Source organism: Bos javanicus, chromosome 14 (genome assembly GCF_032452875.1).
Source record: "Bos javanicus breed banteng chromosome 14, ARS-OSU_banteng_1.0, whole genome shotgun sequence".
Classification (NCBI taxonomy): domain Eukaryota; kingdom Metazoa; phylum Chordata; class Mammalia; order Artiodactyla; family Bovidae; genus Bos; species Bos javanicus.
In genome coordinates, this window is record NC_083881.1 from 22505366 (window position 1) to 22525895 (window position 20530).

Consider the following 20530-nt stretch of genomic DNA (forward strand, 5'->3'; position numbering starts at 1 on the left):
TTGTGAATTTTTGTTATTTCACTATAATTCTGACTATCGTGTTGATTATAGAGATCTGTTCACATCACAACTGTAAATACTACATAACTTCCAGAGTCTTCCCATTTCATAATGTGAATAATAATATTCACTGCTTTCACAATTCTTTCTCTTGGTGATCTCAACACAAAAATTATAGCCCCTCCTTGAATGCCTCTAAAATCTCTCTTTTATTCTGACCTCTCTCCCAATGTTCAGTGTTATATTAATAACTGCTTTTTGCACACCACTACCTGGATGTCCTTCTATGACCTCAAACTAAGTGTTTAAAAATGGAATGGATTAGGACAATTCCTGACTTCACAGTCTCTCCTCTTATGTAGCTTGAAAAACTCAAGTTATTCATTTAAATGAGGACACAGCAAGTATAGTTGATAAAAGCCAATTCCTGTTGTCATCTTTGTTCAGTCTGCTTCATGCAATTTTGCTGAACTATGTTCTGCACTGGCTTCTTTAGTTATAGTAGATTATTCGTTTAAAGGATTAAATAAATTACCTACCTCCTTGCCTTCCACAGTCGACCTATTGTTGTATTATTTCGGGTTTACCTCTGAAACTTTTGGAAATAATTTCCTTCCTTTCTATTTCTATTCTCATTACTCTAAGTCAGGCCCTCAGGAGCTCTTGATTTAACTATTTTTAGGGCCACCTCCCCAGTTTCTGTCACCACGGTCTCCGCCCCGCAAGTCATCTGACATACAAATTCAGTGAAAAGTTCAGTTCTGATGTCATTTCTGCTCAAAAATTTTCAGTGCATTTCCATGTTCTACAGAATAGAATCAAAACTCCCTAGCCAGGCATTTAAAAAATTCTTTTATTCAAGTATAGTTGATTTACAATGTTGTGTTAATTTCTGTTATACAGCAAAGTAACTCAGTCATATATATATATATATGACTTGTCTGTCATACTCTGAAAATATACATTTCTTTATTGCTTCAGTTGCCATGTCTGTGTGGATGGTGATGTTATAAATGGAGGTTTATAACTATCATTTCTCATATCTACCCTCCTTCCTTTCTTTCCTCCCTCCCTTTCTTACTCCTTTTTACATTTTTAAAAATTTTAATTGAAGGATAATTACTTTACAATATTGTGTTGGTTTCTGCCATACATCAACATGAATCAGCCATAAGTATACCTAGGCCCTCTCCCTTGCACATCCCACTCCATTCCACCCCTCTAGGTGGTCACAGAGCACAGGACTGGAGTTCCCTGTGTCTTACAGCAAGTTCCCACTTGCTATCTATTTTATGTATGGTAATGTGTTTCAATGCTGCTCTCTCAATTCCTTCCACTCTCTCCTTCCCTCACTGTGTCCACACTCTGTTCTCTGTGGCTGCCTCTCCTTTGCTTCCCTTGCAGTATAGGTTCATCAGTACCGTCTTTCTAGATCTCATATATATGTATTAATACGTGATATTTGTTTTTTCCTTTTTCCTTTTTAATTGGTCACTTGTTATAAAGTCAGTATTTACTAGGCAAACTGTGCCATGTCATCACCTTGTTCCTTTAGTGATGTGTTTGGAGGCAACACTCGGGAGCACAGGTTTGAACCAGGTCCTTCTTTCCCAGAGCACCCCTCCCGTTGTTTTTGAGGTTCAAAGCTGAGGTGAGAAGCCCGGTAAATCTGATTAGGTGGGAGGCATCTTCAAATCAGATTAGACTGCAGGTAGCTGTTGGAGGCAGTATGTGTCATTTGGGGACTGCGTGTGTGACACAGTCCTGAAACACATTCAAACCCCCGATGATTAAGCAGAGCGGTGGGAGGCAGGGTGTGTGGAGGCGCAGCACCCCTTCTGCGGGGCGCCTCTAGCACTTGTCCTATGCTGAGGAGCTGGACTGTTACACTTACAGCCCTTTTTATAGAACTACATCGATGCCATAATACTCAGGAGCGCTTGCATGAAAAACAAAGGGCTTAGGTCCTTTTCTTTTTAATGACTACCATGAGTAAATACTGGCTCAGAACTACTTATCAAAAAATGACAAAAATGTCATTTTTAGCAGCATTAACAACTTTTTCTCTTTAATACGAATAAGTGAGGACTTGAGGCTGTCTGGGAGGAAAATGCTCATGAATTGGGGAAGTACTTTTCCCTGACAATGATACTAGGGAAGCAGAAAGCAACACAAGAGACACTAATTAGGAAGACTCAGGATTCTGGAGCATGATGGGAACTGGCTTGTCTCTGGCTGTGGTTCCCTTAAGGTGCAGTCTGTCCGGTGATTAGCATTGCCTCGGATTAAATTAATTGGCTGCCCTCAATCTCTGAGCAGCCCCCACTCAGAATACACCCAAGGACACTAGTTTCTTTGCACGAAATGAACAGGTTACATATCCAGTAACATTTGTGAGGATTATTGAACTTGAGCCATCTTTTTAAGGGAAGTTTCAAGTTCTGGTAAGTGCAAACCTATTTAAAAAATCTTTATTGTGAAAATAATCTATTTTAGCCAGCTGTACTTTATTTTATATTTTATATCTAGACTACATATTTGTGTTCTATCTATAACCATTAGAAAAACAATAACTATTGCTAATATTATTTTTACCCAGATAAGCATGAAACCTCAATATGCTGATATTGAAGTAGGAGGGAATTTTAATATCAGGAAATCAAGAAATTCAAGTGTATTCAAATATGAGGAAAGGTTTTTTCCTGATTTAAAAGGTCTATTTACTCATTAGAGATATCTGTGCAATACATTCTCCCAGCTTCGGAAGAGCTGGGACTGCCACCGGGAGTGTGCATGTGTGCTAAGCCCTGTAGTCATGTCTGACTCTTTGCGACCCCATGGACTATAGCCCGCCAGGCTCCTCTGTCCATGGGGTTCTCCAGGCAAGAATACTGGAGTGGGTTGCCATTTCCTCCTCTGGGGATCTTCCCCACCCAGGGATTGAACCTGTGTCTCTTACACCTCCTACATTGGTAGGCAGGTTCTTTACCATTAGCGCCACCTGGGAAGCCATAAAGAATAAGTCCCATATTTCCTTTCTGAACCCCAACCCCTAGTCCCATAGAGTTATGACCTGTGGAATGAAATATTTTTTCTTGCAGCATCAGATCTCTGAATCACTACAGAACATAATGAATATACCAGCTTTATGTTTTGTTTTTGAGTTCATGTTTCTTTCTGAATTGCTTGCATTCTTAATATGTGCCAGAAAATTAAATTAAAATATAATTAAGAAATGACGTGCCTGCACCTTATAAACCTGTCATCTGTTGTCAAGTGAGTGGGGGAGAGAAGGAAGGTACAGCCCTCTTGGGAAAGGCAACTATTTAGCTCTGAGCTGCACACATGACTCAGACCAGTGACAGCACAGAGCAGTGTAACAACAGTCGCACCTAAGGAAATCAAGGGTGCTAAATCGAGTTAATCTTAAAAAGCTATGCGAGTATTCACAGCTTCATGGTCTGATTCAGCTATGAAGAGCATTCAAAGAAGAGGGATGATATTGGTAGCAAGCTGTCATTAGAAGCAGATTTCAATATAATTTGGGGTTGGAGGCAAGAGATTTTGTGTACTGGATGCTTTGCTACCTCTAGGGCAGTCAGTGGTAAGGACAGTGGAGGCCCTCAAGATCCTAGCTTCCTTGCGACCCCATGGACTGTAGCTTGCCAGGCTCTTCTGTCCTTGGAGTTCTCCAGGCAAGAATTCTGGAGTGGGTAGCCATTCCCTTCTCCAGGGGATCTTCCTGACCCAGGGATTGAACCGAGGTCTTCCACATTGTTGGCAGATTCTTTACTGTCTGAGCCACCAGGGAAGTCCCACTGTATGCACAGAGATCCTTTTATTCGATAATAGTGGAATCTTCATTACACTCTGCTGTGCTTGCCCACCTCACCATGGGCTCTTAAATCCCAGCCACATGTATGCAAAATATCAACACTCTCTCCAAAACTTCCTCCAGTTACTTCCAGGAGTTCTCAGAGATCCTGTAACAGCAGTGAGGACCAGAGGAACTTGTATATATATATATATTTTTTTTGCCGTGGCCTCCTCTTTAAGGTGCCTGGCAACTACTCTGCTGCAGGTAATTGCTCTGCAGATGGTCCTCCTCTGCTGGGCATATGGCTTTTTCCCAGGACATGGTAACTCCAGTTTCTTCCTTCATGCATTAGATTCAAAACCAATGATCAAGACTGGGCAGCAGTCAGAGTGGGACCATGGGGGCCATGTCTTCCCTCCCATGGACCCTATTTTCCATGGTCTCCTTTCTGATCCCAGCACAAAATCTTCTTTCTCTTTTTTCAGCATAAAAACCGAGACACCTCCCCCCATCCCCCACCACCAAACAAAACCCAAAGTGTATCAGCTCACATAACTGTGTTCCCAACATGACCAGCAGGTGAGTGGCTCTCCAAATAGTGAGATCCAGGCAGGGTGCTACTGGAATTAGAAGCCTCACCAGGAACTTGGTGGCTTAAGTGGTAAAGAATCTGTGTGCCAATGCAAGAGCCCCATGTTCGATCCCTGGGTCAAGAAGATCCCTTGGAGAAGGGAGTGGCAATCCCCTCCAGTATTCTTGCCTGGGAAATTCCACGGACAGAGAAGCCTGGCAGGCTACAGTCCATGGGGTCTCAAAGAGTCGGAAATGACTGAGCACGCACACATGAACTTATGTATAGATGAATAAGCTATTCAAATTTAGGTGAAAAATGTGTCTTAAACACTATTCATGTAAAATAACTTCAAATAAATATTAAGTGCTACTGCTAAGTCACTTCAGTCGTGTCCGACTCTGTGCGACCCCATAGACGGCAGCCCACCAGGCTCCCCCGTCCCTGGGATTCTCCAGGCAAGAACACTGGAGTGGGTTGCCATTGCCTTCTCCAGTGCACGAAAGCAAAAAGTCAAAGTGAAGTCGCTCAGTGGAGCCCTACCAGGCTCCTCCGTCCATGGGATTTTCCAGGCAAGAGTACTAAACAAGCCTAAAAAGTGGTTGGAGGCAAAGACTTCTGAAGTCTTTTGTTCAGATAATGAAGGAATTCATCCTCCATCACAGCACAGTTTGTCAGGTCAGACCAGAGTTTATCAGCCGAGGATGAGCAGAGATTGAGGTTTTGCTGACACCGCAAAGCTGGATTCCCCAGCTCCTGCTACACTGCCTTTCGTGTCTTAAGTATTATAATTACTGTAAACTGCTTGAGAAGAGAGAAGGGGAGACACATCTCATTTCTCAGTTGATCTTTGAACGCATTAAATTACGTTACATATAAATTATATTGACAAGCCATATTGGAGATAAATGAAGAGTCTTAGATAACAGCTTGCAAACATTTAAGTGATTTGGCCCAGATTTATAACTGATTTACAGTGCTGGACATGCCTTATTCATCTGTATGATACTGATCATATTTATTTAGTTTGTTCAATTTGTCTTCAAGGCTGCAGGGCATTCTTACTCTGTCAAAAGACACTAATAATTACATTGATTTAGAACAACAGAAAGTAGCCGCAGTGTGCTACCAATGAAAAACAAGCCAAGCCTCAGATAAACCCTCCCTCAAGCTGCTCACTTGTCAGTCAGACTCTTGGAATGTGGACAAGGAAAACCTCAGTGATTGGCTGAAACGGCTCTTAAATTACGACCGAAAGTTTCACTTTCCAGGCTCTACTGGGACCAGTAACCAGACTGCATCATTTGTAGCAGCCCATAGTAATGCCATCATTCATTCTAAAAATATTTGTTTAGTGCAGCATTTTCCAACGTACAATTAGTTGTGTGTAATTTAACTGCATTTTCTACAATCTGTAATGAAAACATCTTAGACTACCTTAATATGGCCCTTTTTTAAAGGGTCTTCCAGAATTTAATGTCAGGAAACAACTTCCTCCAAATGAGTTCATTTGATTCCATCTAATAGACAATTTGAACTTTATAAACTTTTCCTGTGTTCTCCCTTTTCCTTGACTGCCGGGACATGAAGAACTAAACTGATCAGTTGCAAAGCTCTTCTCATTGGATGGTTTCTGATTTGTGTTTCTTTTATTTTTAAAATTGTTCAATAATACTTGCTAATTTTAAAGAGTCACAAAATTTGGCAATGTATAAAAAACACAAATATTATCCACAGCTCTGCCATCAGAGATAACCACCATCAGCACTAGGCTGTATATACATTTTCGTCTTCTAGTATAATAAATGTTATACACATTGGCAATGGCCTAGCGTGTGTATTCTACAAGCTGCTTTTTCACTTAGTAATAAATGTCATGATCATTTCTCTGTGCCAATAAATACAGGCCAATAAAGCCCTCTTTAATGATTGTGCAGTTTTCCATGGATGTATACCTCATGATTTATCTGCTGCTGCTAAGTCACTTCAGTCGTGTCCGATTCTGTGCGACCCCATAGATGGCAGCCCACCAGGCTCCCCCATCCCTGGGATTCTCCAGACAAGAACACTGGAGTGGGTTGTCATTTCCTTATCCAATGCATGAAAGTGAAAAGTGAAAGTGAAGTCACTTAGTCGTGTCCGACCCTCATTGACCCCATGGACTGCAGCCTTCCAGGCTCCTCCGTCCATGGGATTTTCCAGGCAAGAGTACTGGAGTGGGGTGCCATTGCCTTCTCCACCTGTGCCCAATTCATTGGTGTCTTTAGGTTGTTTTTACTTTTTATTTATTTAGCTATGCCGGGTCTCAGTTGCAGCATGTCGGATTTTTAATTGTGGCATGTGGGATCTAGTTCCCCCAAGAGGGATGGAACCCAGGCTCCCTGCATGGGGAGAGCAGAGTCTTAAGTCACTAGAGGACCATAGATGTTCCTTTAGGCTGCTTTTAATCTTTCAATTATAAACACCCTTACTTAACTGCTGCTTTTATATCTTCTTATTTTAAGCCCTGAAAGTTATCTTTCAAAACAGGAAGGTATAACGAATGAATAAGTGAATGAATGAAATCCTAGGAACAGCTATCAGTAACTGTGTTAGCATCAGCATGTATTCCTCTTGGTGCTGTTACCATGAGATGAATAATTTCCTTCCCTCCCCAGGTCTCAACCGAAATGAGCGAAACTCCTTCCACCAGTTTCTCCATGGTTCGCCGGATCTCCTCTGAAGGTCAGCTTCCTTCTCCTCGCCAGTCGGGCATCACCCAGCCTGTCGTGGCCAAAAGGATCAGTTTCTACAAGAGCGGAGACCCTCAGTTCGGCGGGGTCCGGGTGGTGCTGAACCCTCGTTCCTTCAAAACATTCGATGCTCTGCTGGACAACCTGTCGGGCAAGGTCCCCCTGCCCTTTGGGGTGCGGAACATCAGCACCCCCCGGGGGAGGCACAGCATCACGCGCCTGGAGGAGCTGGAGGACGGTCAGTCGTACCTGTGCTCCCACGGCAGGAAGGTGCAGCCAGTGGATCTGGACAAGGCCCGGCGTCGCCCGCGGCCCTGGCTCAGCAGCCGAGCTCTCAGCACCCATGTGCAGCGAGGCCCCGCCCCTGCTGCTCCTGGCATGCTGCGCGCGCCGCGACGGCTCGTGGTCTTCAGGAATGGCGACCCCAAAACGAGGCGTGCAATCGTGCTCAACAGGAGGGTCACGCAGAGCTTTGAGGTCTTCCTGCAGTACCTGACACAGGTCATGCAGCGCCCGGTAACCAAGCTGTACGCCACAGACGGAAGGAAGGTGAGCGTTTGAGGGGACGGGGGCTCTTCACATCTGAGCTTGAGTAGTGAGTGATGTGATGGTGTTCCCCTCCCGCAAGAAGGTTTTTCCCACGTGCGCGCATGCATGTGTGAAAGCATGCCTGCAGGCTCACAGTTGCATGCTAACATGCTTCAGTGTGCATGGGAGGGCACTGGCTCACCTGGGTGGATGTTCTTCCTTTTGAGGTCAGATTCGGATGAGGCATGGTCCAGGAGGACCTCTTTTTTCTCCTCCACTCTTTCCCCTGAGCCTTGACTTATAGAAGGTGTTGGCACATAATCTGTTACTGTAGGATAGGCCAATAAATTGTGAGATGAGGTGTTGAGGCAAGGAATAGGACTTGATTCAAAAGCTAGCAGACTGAGAGGATGGAAGACTAGTGTCCCCCTAAACCGTCTTTTTGGAATCTGTATGCCAGTTTTTTTTTATAGAACAGCGAAGGGGAGGAGGTGAGGAAATAAAATAAAATAGCCATTATTTTTGCAAAATATTTCCAGCCTGGGCCAGCCTGGGGTGGGGACGTGTTAATTTCTTCTTTTTTGCAGCCATCCACAGGTGGGCAAGGTCAGATTGTCTCCCCATGAGCTGAACAAAGGCACTTTAGGTGAGCATTCAGGCAGACCAGCTGGGTTCCCTGAGGCCAACCATTATGTAATAATGGCTGATAATGTGATGATAATAACAAAAGCAACTGGAAAGCAAAGGTTAAAATCAAGGAAACGGATCCAACACAGAGTCAGATTTTCTGTTCCCTGTTACATAATCTCAATGATATTTCTTAAAAAAGAGTGGCCTAGAGTGCTATTCTGTTGGGGACAGAAAGCATTTTTCTGGGACCTGCGTATCCACAATCACTCAATGTCGTGGTCCTGGAGTGACTGTCAGGCTCTTTCCCAGGTGGGTGCTTGGGTGGGTAGGACAGGGGCGGTACTGCATACCTTTTGAAGATTTGTTTAGTTATGAGGGCAGAACTCTGATCTGTTCCAGGCAGCTGTGGGCTGAATAAGGATTCTAACACCCCCTTCTCCCCCCATCCCCGTTTGGTACTCCATTAGTTTGTATACATCATTGGTGCCCAACAGATGGTTGGTGAGTATCTCTTTCAAACCGTGGAGGTTGTTAAATTAATTCAATCTGTCATAAACTCAGTGTATGGAAAGAACAGAACTTCATGTTGCTCATGTCAGGACCACAACTCTTTGATTTTTTCCCTAGGTTCCCAGTCTGCAGGCTGTGATCCTGAGCTCTGGAGCTGTGGTGGCAGCAGGAAGGGAACCGTTTAAACCAGGAAATTATGACATCCAAAAGTACTTGCTTCCTGCTAGATTACCAGGCATCTCTCGTCGTGTGTACCCCAAGGGAAATGCTAGGTCAGAAAGCAGAAAAAGTAAGTCACTTAAATATATAGCCCTTATTTTTAGCCCTAAGTTTTTTTTTTTTTTAACCTCAAAAACAACAACAACAGCAATTCATCTTAAATGACCAATTTCCTTCATCACAGAAAAAGAGAGGATCAAAACATTTTAAACTGAAATTGGTTCTAGTTATAGCTGCAAAGAGTCAGAGAGATTAATAATTTTAAAAAGATTGTTTTTCAGATCAATCAACGATATATCTATTTAAATTGATGAGTTTCTTTTTCTTTCTTTGTTTTGCACCTAATACCTAGATAAAAGATCAAAGTGCCATCATTTCTTGATTTAGAGAGGAATTCTAAATTCTATGGGATATGAGTAAGTGACGCACCAGTAGTTTTGGAGTTTTCTATAGATAATAAATACCATGTAGCACAGCTGAGCTCAGATTAATTGATTGACTTTAAAAAATTCTCTTAACTACATATATGCTCCACTTTCTGAAGTTATTCCAGTAAAAGCCATAGGCCCTTAGATTCACTTTTTATTATAATGAGTGAAACATTTTCATTTATAATTTTGGTAAATGTGTTCTCAAATAAGAGAAAGTATCTCTAGCCTTATACCCTGAATTGATGGTAAGTATATGCAAAGGGCTTCCCAAGTGACTCAGTGGTAAAGAATCCACCTGCCAGTACAGGAGACGACAGAGACCTGGCTTCAATCCCTGAGTCAAGAAGATTCCCTGGAGGAGTGCTTGGCAACCCACTCCAGTATTCTTGCCTGGAGAATCTCATGGACAGAGGAGCCTGGTGGACTACAGTCCATGGGGTCACATAGAGTCAGACACGACTGAGCGACTGAGCATAGCACAGCACAAGCATGTGCACATCTATACAAGCTACAGGTAGTAATCTGACTGAGTTGAGGAAGCATGAGTGCCAAGGTCATCGCTAGAGATGCATGTTAAAAAAATATCTAGATATCTGGGTTTGTGATACGCACTCTTCTGTTTTGTGACTGACATTAAATTAAATGTACTGTTTATAGAAGATAATGTTAGATTAATAATTATTACTAAGTTAATTTTGCCTTTAAAATAAACTATAAAACTGTTTTCAGTTTGGTAATGCTATAGATACCTCTCTCTGATACATACTGAAAGGAAGATGAATACAACCAAAAATCTATCCCTTGCTTGTATGGATAGGTAAGCAGCACTGGATTACACCCCAAGTCCAGTACTGTGAAACAGAATAATACAGCAAAACCAAACCTCACAGAAACCTCTTTATTTTTGCTAGAATCCTTAGCAGTTTCTACTTTATATTTTCTGTATTAAAATTACCTTATTAAACTCATTAAGACTTAAGTACAATTCTGTGAATTTCCTCTCTGAAGTAGAATTTAAGTTCTTTTTAAAAGAGTATGTTGTAGAAATGTACCAGATATTACCATCAATTAAAGTGACCAAATGAATACATAGAGGTGAAAAACTTAACAACATCTTACTATGACATTTAGAAAATAGGGTATTTTTCATACTAATCGTTCATTTTCTTCTTTTCTTTCTTTGCTGCGTCCTCTATTGGATATTTATGACTTCTCTGTCTTCCACGTTGTGTTTTACTTTTAAAATCTTGAAAGTGAGCACACATGTATCTTCAAGCCCAACGTCTCAGATTTATTCTCTTTCTTCTGAGAAAATGCAGAATAATGATTGCTACTCAGATCATTCTTTTGCTTCTGAAAATTACTTGGCATTAGAAAAAAATGATTCTCAGAATTTATTGATATATCCTTCTGAAGATGATGTCGAGAAATCAATTATTTTTAATCAGGATGGTACTATGACAGTTGAGATGAAAATTCGATTCAAGATAAAAGAGGAGGAAACCATAAAATGGACAACCACTCTCTGTAGAGCTGATCTGTCCAATAATGGTGAAAAAAGTGAAATAAACAGTCTCCCAGGGAGAACGGATGATCGATCATCTGGTGTAAAGATTACTGCGTGTTCATTGTCTGCAGACGTCTCACCTCTGGAGAAAGGTGGTAGTCAGGTGGACAGTCTAGCGGAGGAGGCGAACACTCAAGTGAAAGATCAAGATGTTGAAACTGGTAGTTCTACCAGCTGGGAGAACCCTGCTCTGGACACAGATGCCACCCAGGGAACTCAGGATCGAGTGAAGCATCGTTTCTACAGGCCCCCTACACCTGGACCAAGGAGAGTGAGGCAGAAGAAGTCTATGATAGGGAGTGTGACCTTAGTATCTGAAACTGAGGTTCAAGAGAAAATGATTGGGCAGTTTTCCTACAATGAAGAAAGGAAAGATTGGGAAAACAAGTCTGAGTATCACATGGTCACACATTCTTGCAGTAAAATGTCATCTGTGTCCAACAGACCCATACTTGTTCAAGTTGATAATGATGAACAGGTAGCGTCATCTTTAGAAAGAAAAAAGGAAAGCAGATTGCTCAAATCAAGTGCAGTAAGTGCTGGTGTTGTAGAAATTACAAGTCAGAAGACGTTAGAGATGTCCCATAATGGTGGCTTGCCACAGACTACATCAGAAAAGTCAATTGTGGAGGAAGGTATAGTTGATAATATCATAGCAGACAACAAAGCTAGGGTCAGGAATTTAAGAACTTACGGTAACACCGATGATAGATCCAGCCCTTTCTTAGGAGATGCAGCTCACTCTTCAAGTAACAACCCTGGAACTGACAAAACTATTTCCAAGACCCCAGCTTCAGTAGGAAACTCTACTGTCACTACAAGAATCGACCAACTGATTCATGAATTTTCTCATTGTGGTTTAACAAAACTTCCAGAAAATGAAAAGCAGATTTCATCCTCTGTTGCTAGCAAAAAAAAGATGAAATCTCAGCAGCATGTGATAAATTCTCAGCATCAGGCTGGAGAGATGGCAACTAAAAGAATCCCTAGGAAGAATAAGAGAATGAACACAAGAGGTAGAATTGCACAGGAAACCATATTGCGAGATTCACATAGTTCCCTCAAAGGGGCCATACTTTGTGAGAAAGACCTCCATGCAAGTGATACGGTAATTGAATCAAATTATTTTTCTTCAAAAGGTAGTAATCCTGTGAATTCCAGAAATTTCCCTAGAAATAAATTAAATACTATTCATAAACCTAAGATTCAAGGACTTTTAGCCAGAAGAAAATCCAGACCACTAAACAAAGTAAACTTGGGGGGACCTACAAAAAGAGAAATTGGTCAAGGAGAGAAAGTGTTTTCCCATCATGAGATTGGATATTGCAAAAATACTTTTGAAAATCAAAATTTATTTCATTTGTTTAACTTCCTTGAGCAAAAACCCAATGCTTTTTGTGGGCCAGAGTCTCAGGCAGAAACAGCCTCTTGGTATTTGAGAGGAACGTCAAAGAGGAGTTTAGTTTCAAAAGTTAATAATTCACACATAACTTTAAGGAGCCAGAAAAAACAAAAAAGGGATAAGTTGAAATCAGATACTACTGTAAGTAAGCAGCATGTCACAACTAGGGCAAATTCCTTGGCTTCTTTGGAAAAAGCTGTTTTTCCTGAGAATGTTACCCATCATTCAGTTCAAAGTTATGTACAAAGATGGTTGCAGAACTTAAGTCCACAAGCAGCTTTGCAGCTTGGCAAGTCAGCTCCAGTATACAAAAAGGAAAGGGGTGTGGCGAGTTATAATAACGGTTTTCTTCCAGGAAACAGTTCCCACACTAGTTCTGGAAAAAGAAATGATTCTATTCTGCAAAGTAATAGACACACAACTAAAAGTGCCAGTTTGACAGGAGACAATCTAGGTAAGAGAGTAGGTATGTCTTTTGACAAAAATAGCAGTGAAGAACTCATCCAAGATCACTGTGAGAGCCAGACTGACTCTCTGAACGATACTTACTTGCTTTCTGTTCATGAATTCTGTACTTTGTCGCAGTCAGCTACGGATGATCCTAATGCTAAAAGTCAGGTATCTGCTGCAAAGTCAGGGCAAGAGATGAGCCTTGTTTACAAAGACATAAACCTTGCTGCAAAAGGGCCAAGCGTAGAGACTGCCGTACAAGTAGATCTGGAAGGGGACACCCCACAGCACTTGTCACCAGTTCAGCTGCTTCACCAGCTGCAAGCTTTGGTTCCTAGTAGTCCCAAGGTTCAAAATGGAGTTGTTCAGATGCCAGGTCCACTTTCAGAAGTTCCCTTCCCTTCTTTGATACGTAATTCCTCCACTAATGTACTTCTAGCTTGGCTCTTGGTGCTAACCCTAAAGGGAGGTGTGAGTAGCTTCTGTCCAGGTGACGCTCTCAAGGCGACCAGTGGAAGTTCAGAAACACTTGCATTGTTGGAGGTGCTGAAGCACATTGCCATCACAGAGGAAGCTGATGACTTGAAGGCTGCTGTGGCCAGCTTAGTGGAATCAACCACGAATCACTCTGTACTCACTGAGAAAGAACAGGATGTGGGTCCAATAGGTCTTTCTGCAAATTGCTCTACACCCAACATTCAGATAATTCCTCAGTGCGCTGAAAATGAAAAAACACAGAAAATCTCTTTAGATGGAAGCCATACTGCCCGTGAGGAAGTCTCTGAAGTCTGTGTTACAGCAGTGACTCGATCTCCACGTAAAATGGGCACGGTAGTTAAGACTTACCCTTCAGAAGAGACTTGTCACCTCAGTGAAGATTCTTTCCCCAGTGACGACTGTACCATGGATCAGACTTCCATGAACAAGGCTTGTTTCTTAGGAGACATCTCTTCACTTACTGAGGCTGTGTCTTCTCATGAGGGTTGCGCTTATGAACAAAACCATATCTATGAGAGAGCTGATAATTTGGAATTGACTGAAGAGTTAGAAAGAGTTGATGAAGTTCAGAAAGACAGAAATATTTTGGCAGACCCTGGGTGTAAACACGGCTCTAATATGTTGGTGTCACACCAGAGTATCAGTAGTTTAAGCCACTGTGGCTCTTTCCAAAATACAACTGAATCAGAACTTGATGGAGAACATAGTTTTTTAGATAAATCTGAAAGTTGTTCATTAAAGAAATTTCAGGATAAAAGTGTATATACATCTTTTGATAAGGAGGATTCAAAGACTTCTGAAGAACCAGGCTCAACAACCAACAGCATGACATCAAGTGAAAGAAACGTCTCAGAAATGGAATCTTTTGAGGAATTAGAAAACCAGAACACTGATATCTTTAACAGAAAGGTAAATTCAGGGGAGCAAGTGACTGAAGAATTGATCCGAAAGGAGTTAGAGGCTGGTGAAAGTTTGGAATTGATTGAAGTGTCCAGCAGAAATGGTGCAGAAGAAGGAAAGGATGGTGTAATCTGTGAGACAATCAGTAGGAAACTGGTGACACCACCATCTTTAGTATTTTGCTATGATTCTAAGCAAAATATGGAAAAGGAGCCCAGTGAAGGAGAAACTGAAACAAAAGTCAGAAAGATGGTGGAAAGCGTGGAAGCTGGAAGTTCTGCAGAGTCCCCTCTCAATTTTAAAAGTGGCCTAAGAAGGTCAGGAACTTCTGATTGGTCAGATTATAGACAAAACAGCGAGAATGAACCGTCATACAAAGCATCCAGCAATGGCCCCAGTGACAGTGATGAGATGACCCCTGAGAAAGAATGCAACAAAGGATTTGTTAAAAGGACAATAGAGAAACTTTATGGTAAAGCAGAGATGATGAGACCATCTTTTTTCGCTGGATCTACACACACATCTCAGGTTTATCCCTGTGATTCTGTGGAATTTCAGGGCACTGGGAAAGTAGGCCTTTATGATCCTGAAGGTCAGTCACTTGGCTCTTTGGAACGGGTGTCTAGTAATTCAACTGTGTTGCAGAAATTTCCGGAGCAAAAACGAGATAAATGTGATGTTAATAACGTAAGGGCCAGTTATCCCAGGGAAGACATTGCAGAACATGGTACAAAACAGAATGATCATAAAAGAATCCTCAGGGACAGGGAAGAGGGAGTACTGATTGACAAGGGCAAGTGGCTCCTGAAAGAAAATCATTTGCTAAGAGTGTCATCGCCTGAATGTTCTGGCCCGTGTGGCCATGCAGACACCACATCAGTGGATACTCTACTGGATAATAGCAGCACCGAGGTTCCGTATTCACATTTTGGAAACTTGGCTCCAGGCCCAAACATGGCTGAACTATCCTCCTCAGAGCTAGAGGAACTGACTCAGCCTCCTGAGCTGAGATGCAATTATTTTAACGTGCCTCATTGTAGTGACTCGGAGCCCTTCCATGACGATGAGCTAGATACTCAAGATGAAGCTTGTGTTCAGGAGAGAGAACCCAATCACCCAGCAGAGGAGAAGGGTAACCTTAGATCAGAGAGAGTGTGTACGTCTGCCACTCATGTCTTCGCGTCTGCTGGTAACAAAGTCCATCCTGTCTCTGATGGTGCTGTTAGGAACCAACCGTTGGCTGGTAGTAATGTAATTCATGGCGCCCTTCAGGAAGGCGACTCTTTGGATAAACTCTATAATATCTGTGGTCAACATTGCCCAATACTGACTGTGATTAACCAGCCTGTAAATGAGGAACACCGAGGATTTGCATATTGCAAAGATTCTGATGTTGAAAATTCTTTGAGTCTCCAGTTATGGATGAAAATACACCCATGTTTACGACAGTCAAGCAAAACCATGTTCAGAGACAAGAACAATAAAACAAGAAGTAGAAGAGCACTTACTGATAATGCCGTTGGCAATACACACGTTTGGCCTCATTTTAATAACACATTTGACTTGATGGACAGAAGGAGAAAATTAAAACAAAGTAACTGTTTGGGCTTAGAGGAAGAAAATAATTTCAATAAATTTCAGTCATATTTAAAGAATTTCTTGCATACGTTGTTGTTAGTTGTGGGTCAGGTGAATTCAAATCCACAAGACCCCAGCAGTCAGACAAAGGAATTCTTTGAAGTAGTTGATGAGAACAACTTACTAAACAGCAGATTCCAGAACTCAGGAACGAATCTCAACCAAGTAGTCAGAGAACACAGCTATCATTTGTCCTTTGAAATGCTTGGCCAAGCCCGCCTGTTTTGCCAAGTTGAGACATTCTTAGGTATTAGCAACAGAAATATCTTAGAAATATTTTATATTTTTGAAGATGAAAATCTTTTCATTTGGGAAGAGGAAAACTAATTACATTGGACTGATCTTGAAAGCCGTGATGAACAAGCAGATTTCCGATTTCAGTATTAGCGCAGCCTTTCATCAGCGTTTTCTCCTTAGGAAAAGATGAAGCACATGGGCTGGACGTGGATTAGATACCTCTAAGAATTTCCCACTTCTTCAGAATGACCTTACCCTAGAAATCTTGCCACTGGATAATCCAGTTTGACTTTCATCACTCCTGTATTCTTCCATTTTTCCAGCAGTTACAGACTCGGTTTTTACTCTTTTTGAATTTTCTATGCGTTTTTCTCTTGAACATGTGTAATTTCTTATTTCTTTTATTTTCCTCCTAAGATATCATAAATGCCCTGAGGACAGGAATTACATCTCTCTCTCTCCCTTTTTTTAATGTCAACTTAGTGCAAAATGTGTATTGAAGGTATTAGTGAGTTATTGGAATAGACATAGATTACTTCATTTATTAATTTTAACTGCTGATTTGATGAAAGTATGATTATAAGAGTGTCACAACAATCTTGTAGTGTGTGTGTGTGTGTGTGCCAAATGTATTGAATCTACTTTCCTTATAACATCTGTCTAATGAACTTGCAAGTATTTCCTTAGGACAGGACTCACCATTTTTCCTCATGAGTAGAAAATGATGCTGTGCCACTCAGCTGGCTCTCCAGTACTTTGCCTAGAAATTATAATCTCTTTAACATTAGAAAAATGTCAAGAAATTTAAATAGGTCAGAGAAAATGAAAAAGTTTAAGGCATGCTTTGTGAAGAAAAATGAGAGGAACTGGAATGATTTAAGTTGGAAAAGAAGAGAAAGGTGACTTCAGAGTTCTCAAATTTGGAAAAAAGAACTGCTGTGAAGAACTTTACAGATTTCTTTCCATGTCCACCTGTGTTAATAAAACATTTAATTAGATATAAATAAAAACATGTTGCTTAGAAGGAGAAATAAATTTGATTAGGCTGAGAACCATAAATTGTCTCTTGAATACTTGTGGTATTTTTGCCTCCGTCTTGACCAGGGAATCTTTTTAGGTTCTTGTTTTTCATTGTTTGATGGTATAGAAACAAGTCTTATAAAATGTGGAAATCTATGTCTCTTGTCTGGAATTGATTCAAAATAGAAAAATTAATGGTTTTGGAGCTACATATGGAGGTGCTAATATAACATAAATTTGGCATTGAGGAGCTAAAAGTAATTACTTACATAAAGAATACCTTGATTTTTTATTTCAGTTCAGCTTGAATTGTAAATTCATAAAAAATTATGGGTTGCTACTTATTTAACCAGAGGAATACCACCTCTACATAGAGTATGATTTTTCCGCATTGAGTGATGCACTCTTCTAATTGAAATATGGAAATTGTAATGTTATGTAAGCTTCTGTAATGAGCAATGAGAAATTTTGGTGAAATAAAAGGACTAAAATTGTGGAGACATATCTGCATTTAGCTTTATTGCATTTTGCAGATACTGCATGTTTGTTTGTTTGTTTTTGACAAATTGAAGATTTGTGGCAATGTTTCAGAGCAGAGACACAGGGAAATTATTTTTGCTTTTAATTTGGAAGGAGTGATATTTGGGGTTTCCTTGGTGGCTTAGCAGGTAAAGAATCCGCCTGCAAGAAATGCAAGAGACTAGGGTTCGATCCCTGGGTCGGGGAAGATCCCCCGGGTTGCATGGCAACCCACTCCAGTATTCTTGCATGGGAAATCCCATGGATGGAAGAGCCTGGTGGGGTATAGTCCATGGGGTCGCAAAGAGTGGAACATGACCAAAGGGTCTTAGCATGCACACACCCATGTTATTTAGGCATACCAAGGAAATGGGGGAAATCACTCATAACAACCAGGAGGTCTTAGAAAAATGTGGCATGTAGCATACAGTTTTTAGTAATATGTCATCAAATGTTGTCCTGGGAGGCCCAGATGATACTGGGAAAGATAAATTGGGAGTGAAGAACATGAATGAGAGTTGCTGTGCTGTGTAATGCACTTGTTTAAAACGAACAGGTTCTGATGCACTGAAGTCTGAGACTGGGAGCTGAGTCTTTCTCACATTTATATCCCAGATCTAGCATTTTACTTGATCTGGGGCATGGTGGGTGCCTCATAAAGGTGTGCTGGGCAAATACAAAGTGCTTGTCATGCTCTTGCTTTATTAACTCTGTATCCATACATTTGGGAAGATATACAAAGATGCTGAGGGGTAGAACTAAGTTTCTTGTATTTTATGAAGCCATGTCTGTGAATATAATTTTTTTTTCTTTTAAACATTCAAAGGATTTTAAAATTTTTCACAAGGCTTACATTAAAAGAAATCTTGAAACATTGGGAAATCTAGATTAAATGACATTAGAGGAAGTTTTAAGACTAGCACACAGACCTGACTTGCTTTAGAGATGAAGTGCTTGAGGACTGAGAAAGGGGTCTAGCCTGTTGTGTTCAGGGGAATACACAACCAGGTGGGCTGGTGCAGTTACCAGCCATGGCCACCAGATGGCAGCTGTGCCACATGTGGCCAGGCGCTCAGGCCCCCCGAAGGGAGGCTGGTGGGCTTGCTGGAGCAGCTAAGGTTCAAGCCAGGCCTGGGCTGCATGCCTCTGCTTCAGAGAGCTGAGGACCGAGTTGTGCAGGCAGCCCCAAGTCTCAAACCCAGGAGGGATTAGCAGTGTTCAGAATTAGAGGAAATACACTGTTCTCAAGGAGTGTAAGTTCATAAGTCGTGGGGATATGAAGGGAAATGCTGGCTATCAGGAATCATCAGAGTTGATCCCCAGGAAACATGAGGAGACTGGAGCAACCAAAACTCTTAACTCAGGTTGAAGCTGAGTTAATGAGTTATGGGCTGGGCGGATAGGAGTGGTTTTCACATGAAGCTAGCAGGTGTTTTCCAGGGGATGGTGAAGCACAGGGAAGCCTGGTGTGCTGCAGTCCATGGGGTCGCAAAGAGTCAGACACAACTTAGCGACTGAGCAACAGTCAGGTGTTCTGGGCTTCACAGGGGGCACAAGTGGTAAAGAACCCACCTGCCAATGCAGGAGACATGAGACACGGGTTCGATCCCTGGGTCAGGAAGATCCTTTGGAGAAAGGCATGGTAACCCACTCTAGTATTCTTGTCTGGAGACTCCCGTGGACAGAGGAATCTGGCAGGCAACAGTCCATGGGGTCATAAAGAGTCAGATACGACTGAAGTGACTTAGCGTGCACACACACACACACCACGTGTTCTCCCTCTTCACTTTTAGGGACATACACACGCCCCATTTTCAAGGGGTAAACAGATGCTGAAGCCATGTTCCATGCAGTCAGCACTCATTCTCCCGGTTTTCTCATCCATCACATGGGGCCCCTGTGAGGAGCTGCCTCAGAAGAAGGTTGAGAGATGAGCTGGAGAGGATGTGAGGCCCGCAGCACAGTTTGCCCATCGCACTGGACGCACACTGTCTGCCCCTGAAGGCGGCTCTCCACCCCTGCCCCCAGCACGCACCTTCAGTTACCTCTAGTCGGTGAAGCTCCTCATGTGACCCGGCGCTTGTCAAGCTGCCACCTCTGCTGGGGCATAGATTGAGTCAGTTTGTGCACAAGATCTTCAAGAGCAGTCTCGGTTTCTCCTGTATGTCAGCTCTGCGGTTTATTGTTTTTTAAAGTCAGACCTTGTGAGAACTTGTTTCCTGGTGCAGTTTCCCTGGACTGGGGTGCTGGACATGGGGCTTGAACCTTTTGCTCCTCAGAGGGGAGACCTCCATGGCCATGATATCCTGCACACTTGTGGGTCACCGCATGTGGGCTGGGGGTGTGGGATCTGACAAGACCACAAGTACAGGTACAAGTCTTTTTACAGGGCATACATTTTTATTTCTCCTAGGTAAACATCTAGCAGTGAAATTGGTAGGTTGCATGGTAATCGTATATTTAACTCTTATCAGAAATTGCAAGTTGCTTCTGCAAGTAGCTATGCCCTTTCACATCCCAGCAGCAACTTATGAGAATTCCAGTGGCTCTGTATTCTTGCTTGCACTTGGTGTTATCATCTTTTAAATTTTAGCCATTCTGGTGTGTGTTTAGTGATAGCTCTTTGTGGTTTTAATTGGCATTTCCCTAGTAACTATTGGTGTTTGTCATTCCTGTGTCTTTTATGGCACAGTGTCTTTTCAAATCTTTTCTGTTGGGTCTTTGCAGTCTTAGAGTAGTAAGAGTTCTTTATATGTTGTGAATATAAAGTATTCAGATATATGTTTTACATATTTTCTCCCAGTCTGTTGTTGTTCAGTTGCTAAGTTGTGTCTGACTCTTTGCAACCCCACGGGCTGCAG

General features: G+C 41.9%; 2 protein-coding genes across 3 annotated transcripts in view; both read left to right on the forward strand.

Moving 5' to 3' along the window:
• The window catches only part of LOC133260431 (uncharacterized), a 149830-nt gene that overhangs the window by 29156 nt on the left and 100144 nt on the right, over positions 1-20530 (forward strand). For both annotated transcript variants that reach the window (XM_061438767.1, XM_061438766.1), the window contains exons 3-4: positions 7046-7669; positions 8906-9077. In XM_061438767.1, coding sequence (XP_061294751.1) covers positions 7058-7669; positions 8906-9077 — 784 coding nt within the window. In that variant the 5' untranslated portion in view covers positions 7046-7057. The remainder of the gene's footprint in view (positions 1-7045; positions 7670-8905; positions 9078-20530) is intronic.
• RP1 (RP1 axonemal microtubule associated) lies at positions 9088-19495 on the forward strand. The gene is given in 3 exon segments (XM_061438764.1): positions 9088-14748; positions 14751-14791; positions 14793-19495. Coding segments are annotated over 3 exon segments (5574 nt in total). The 5' UTR covers positions 9088-10643; the 3' UTR covers positions 16221-19495.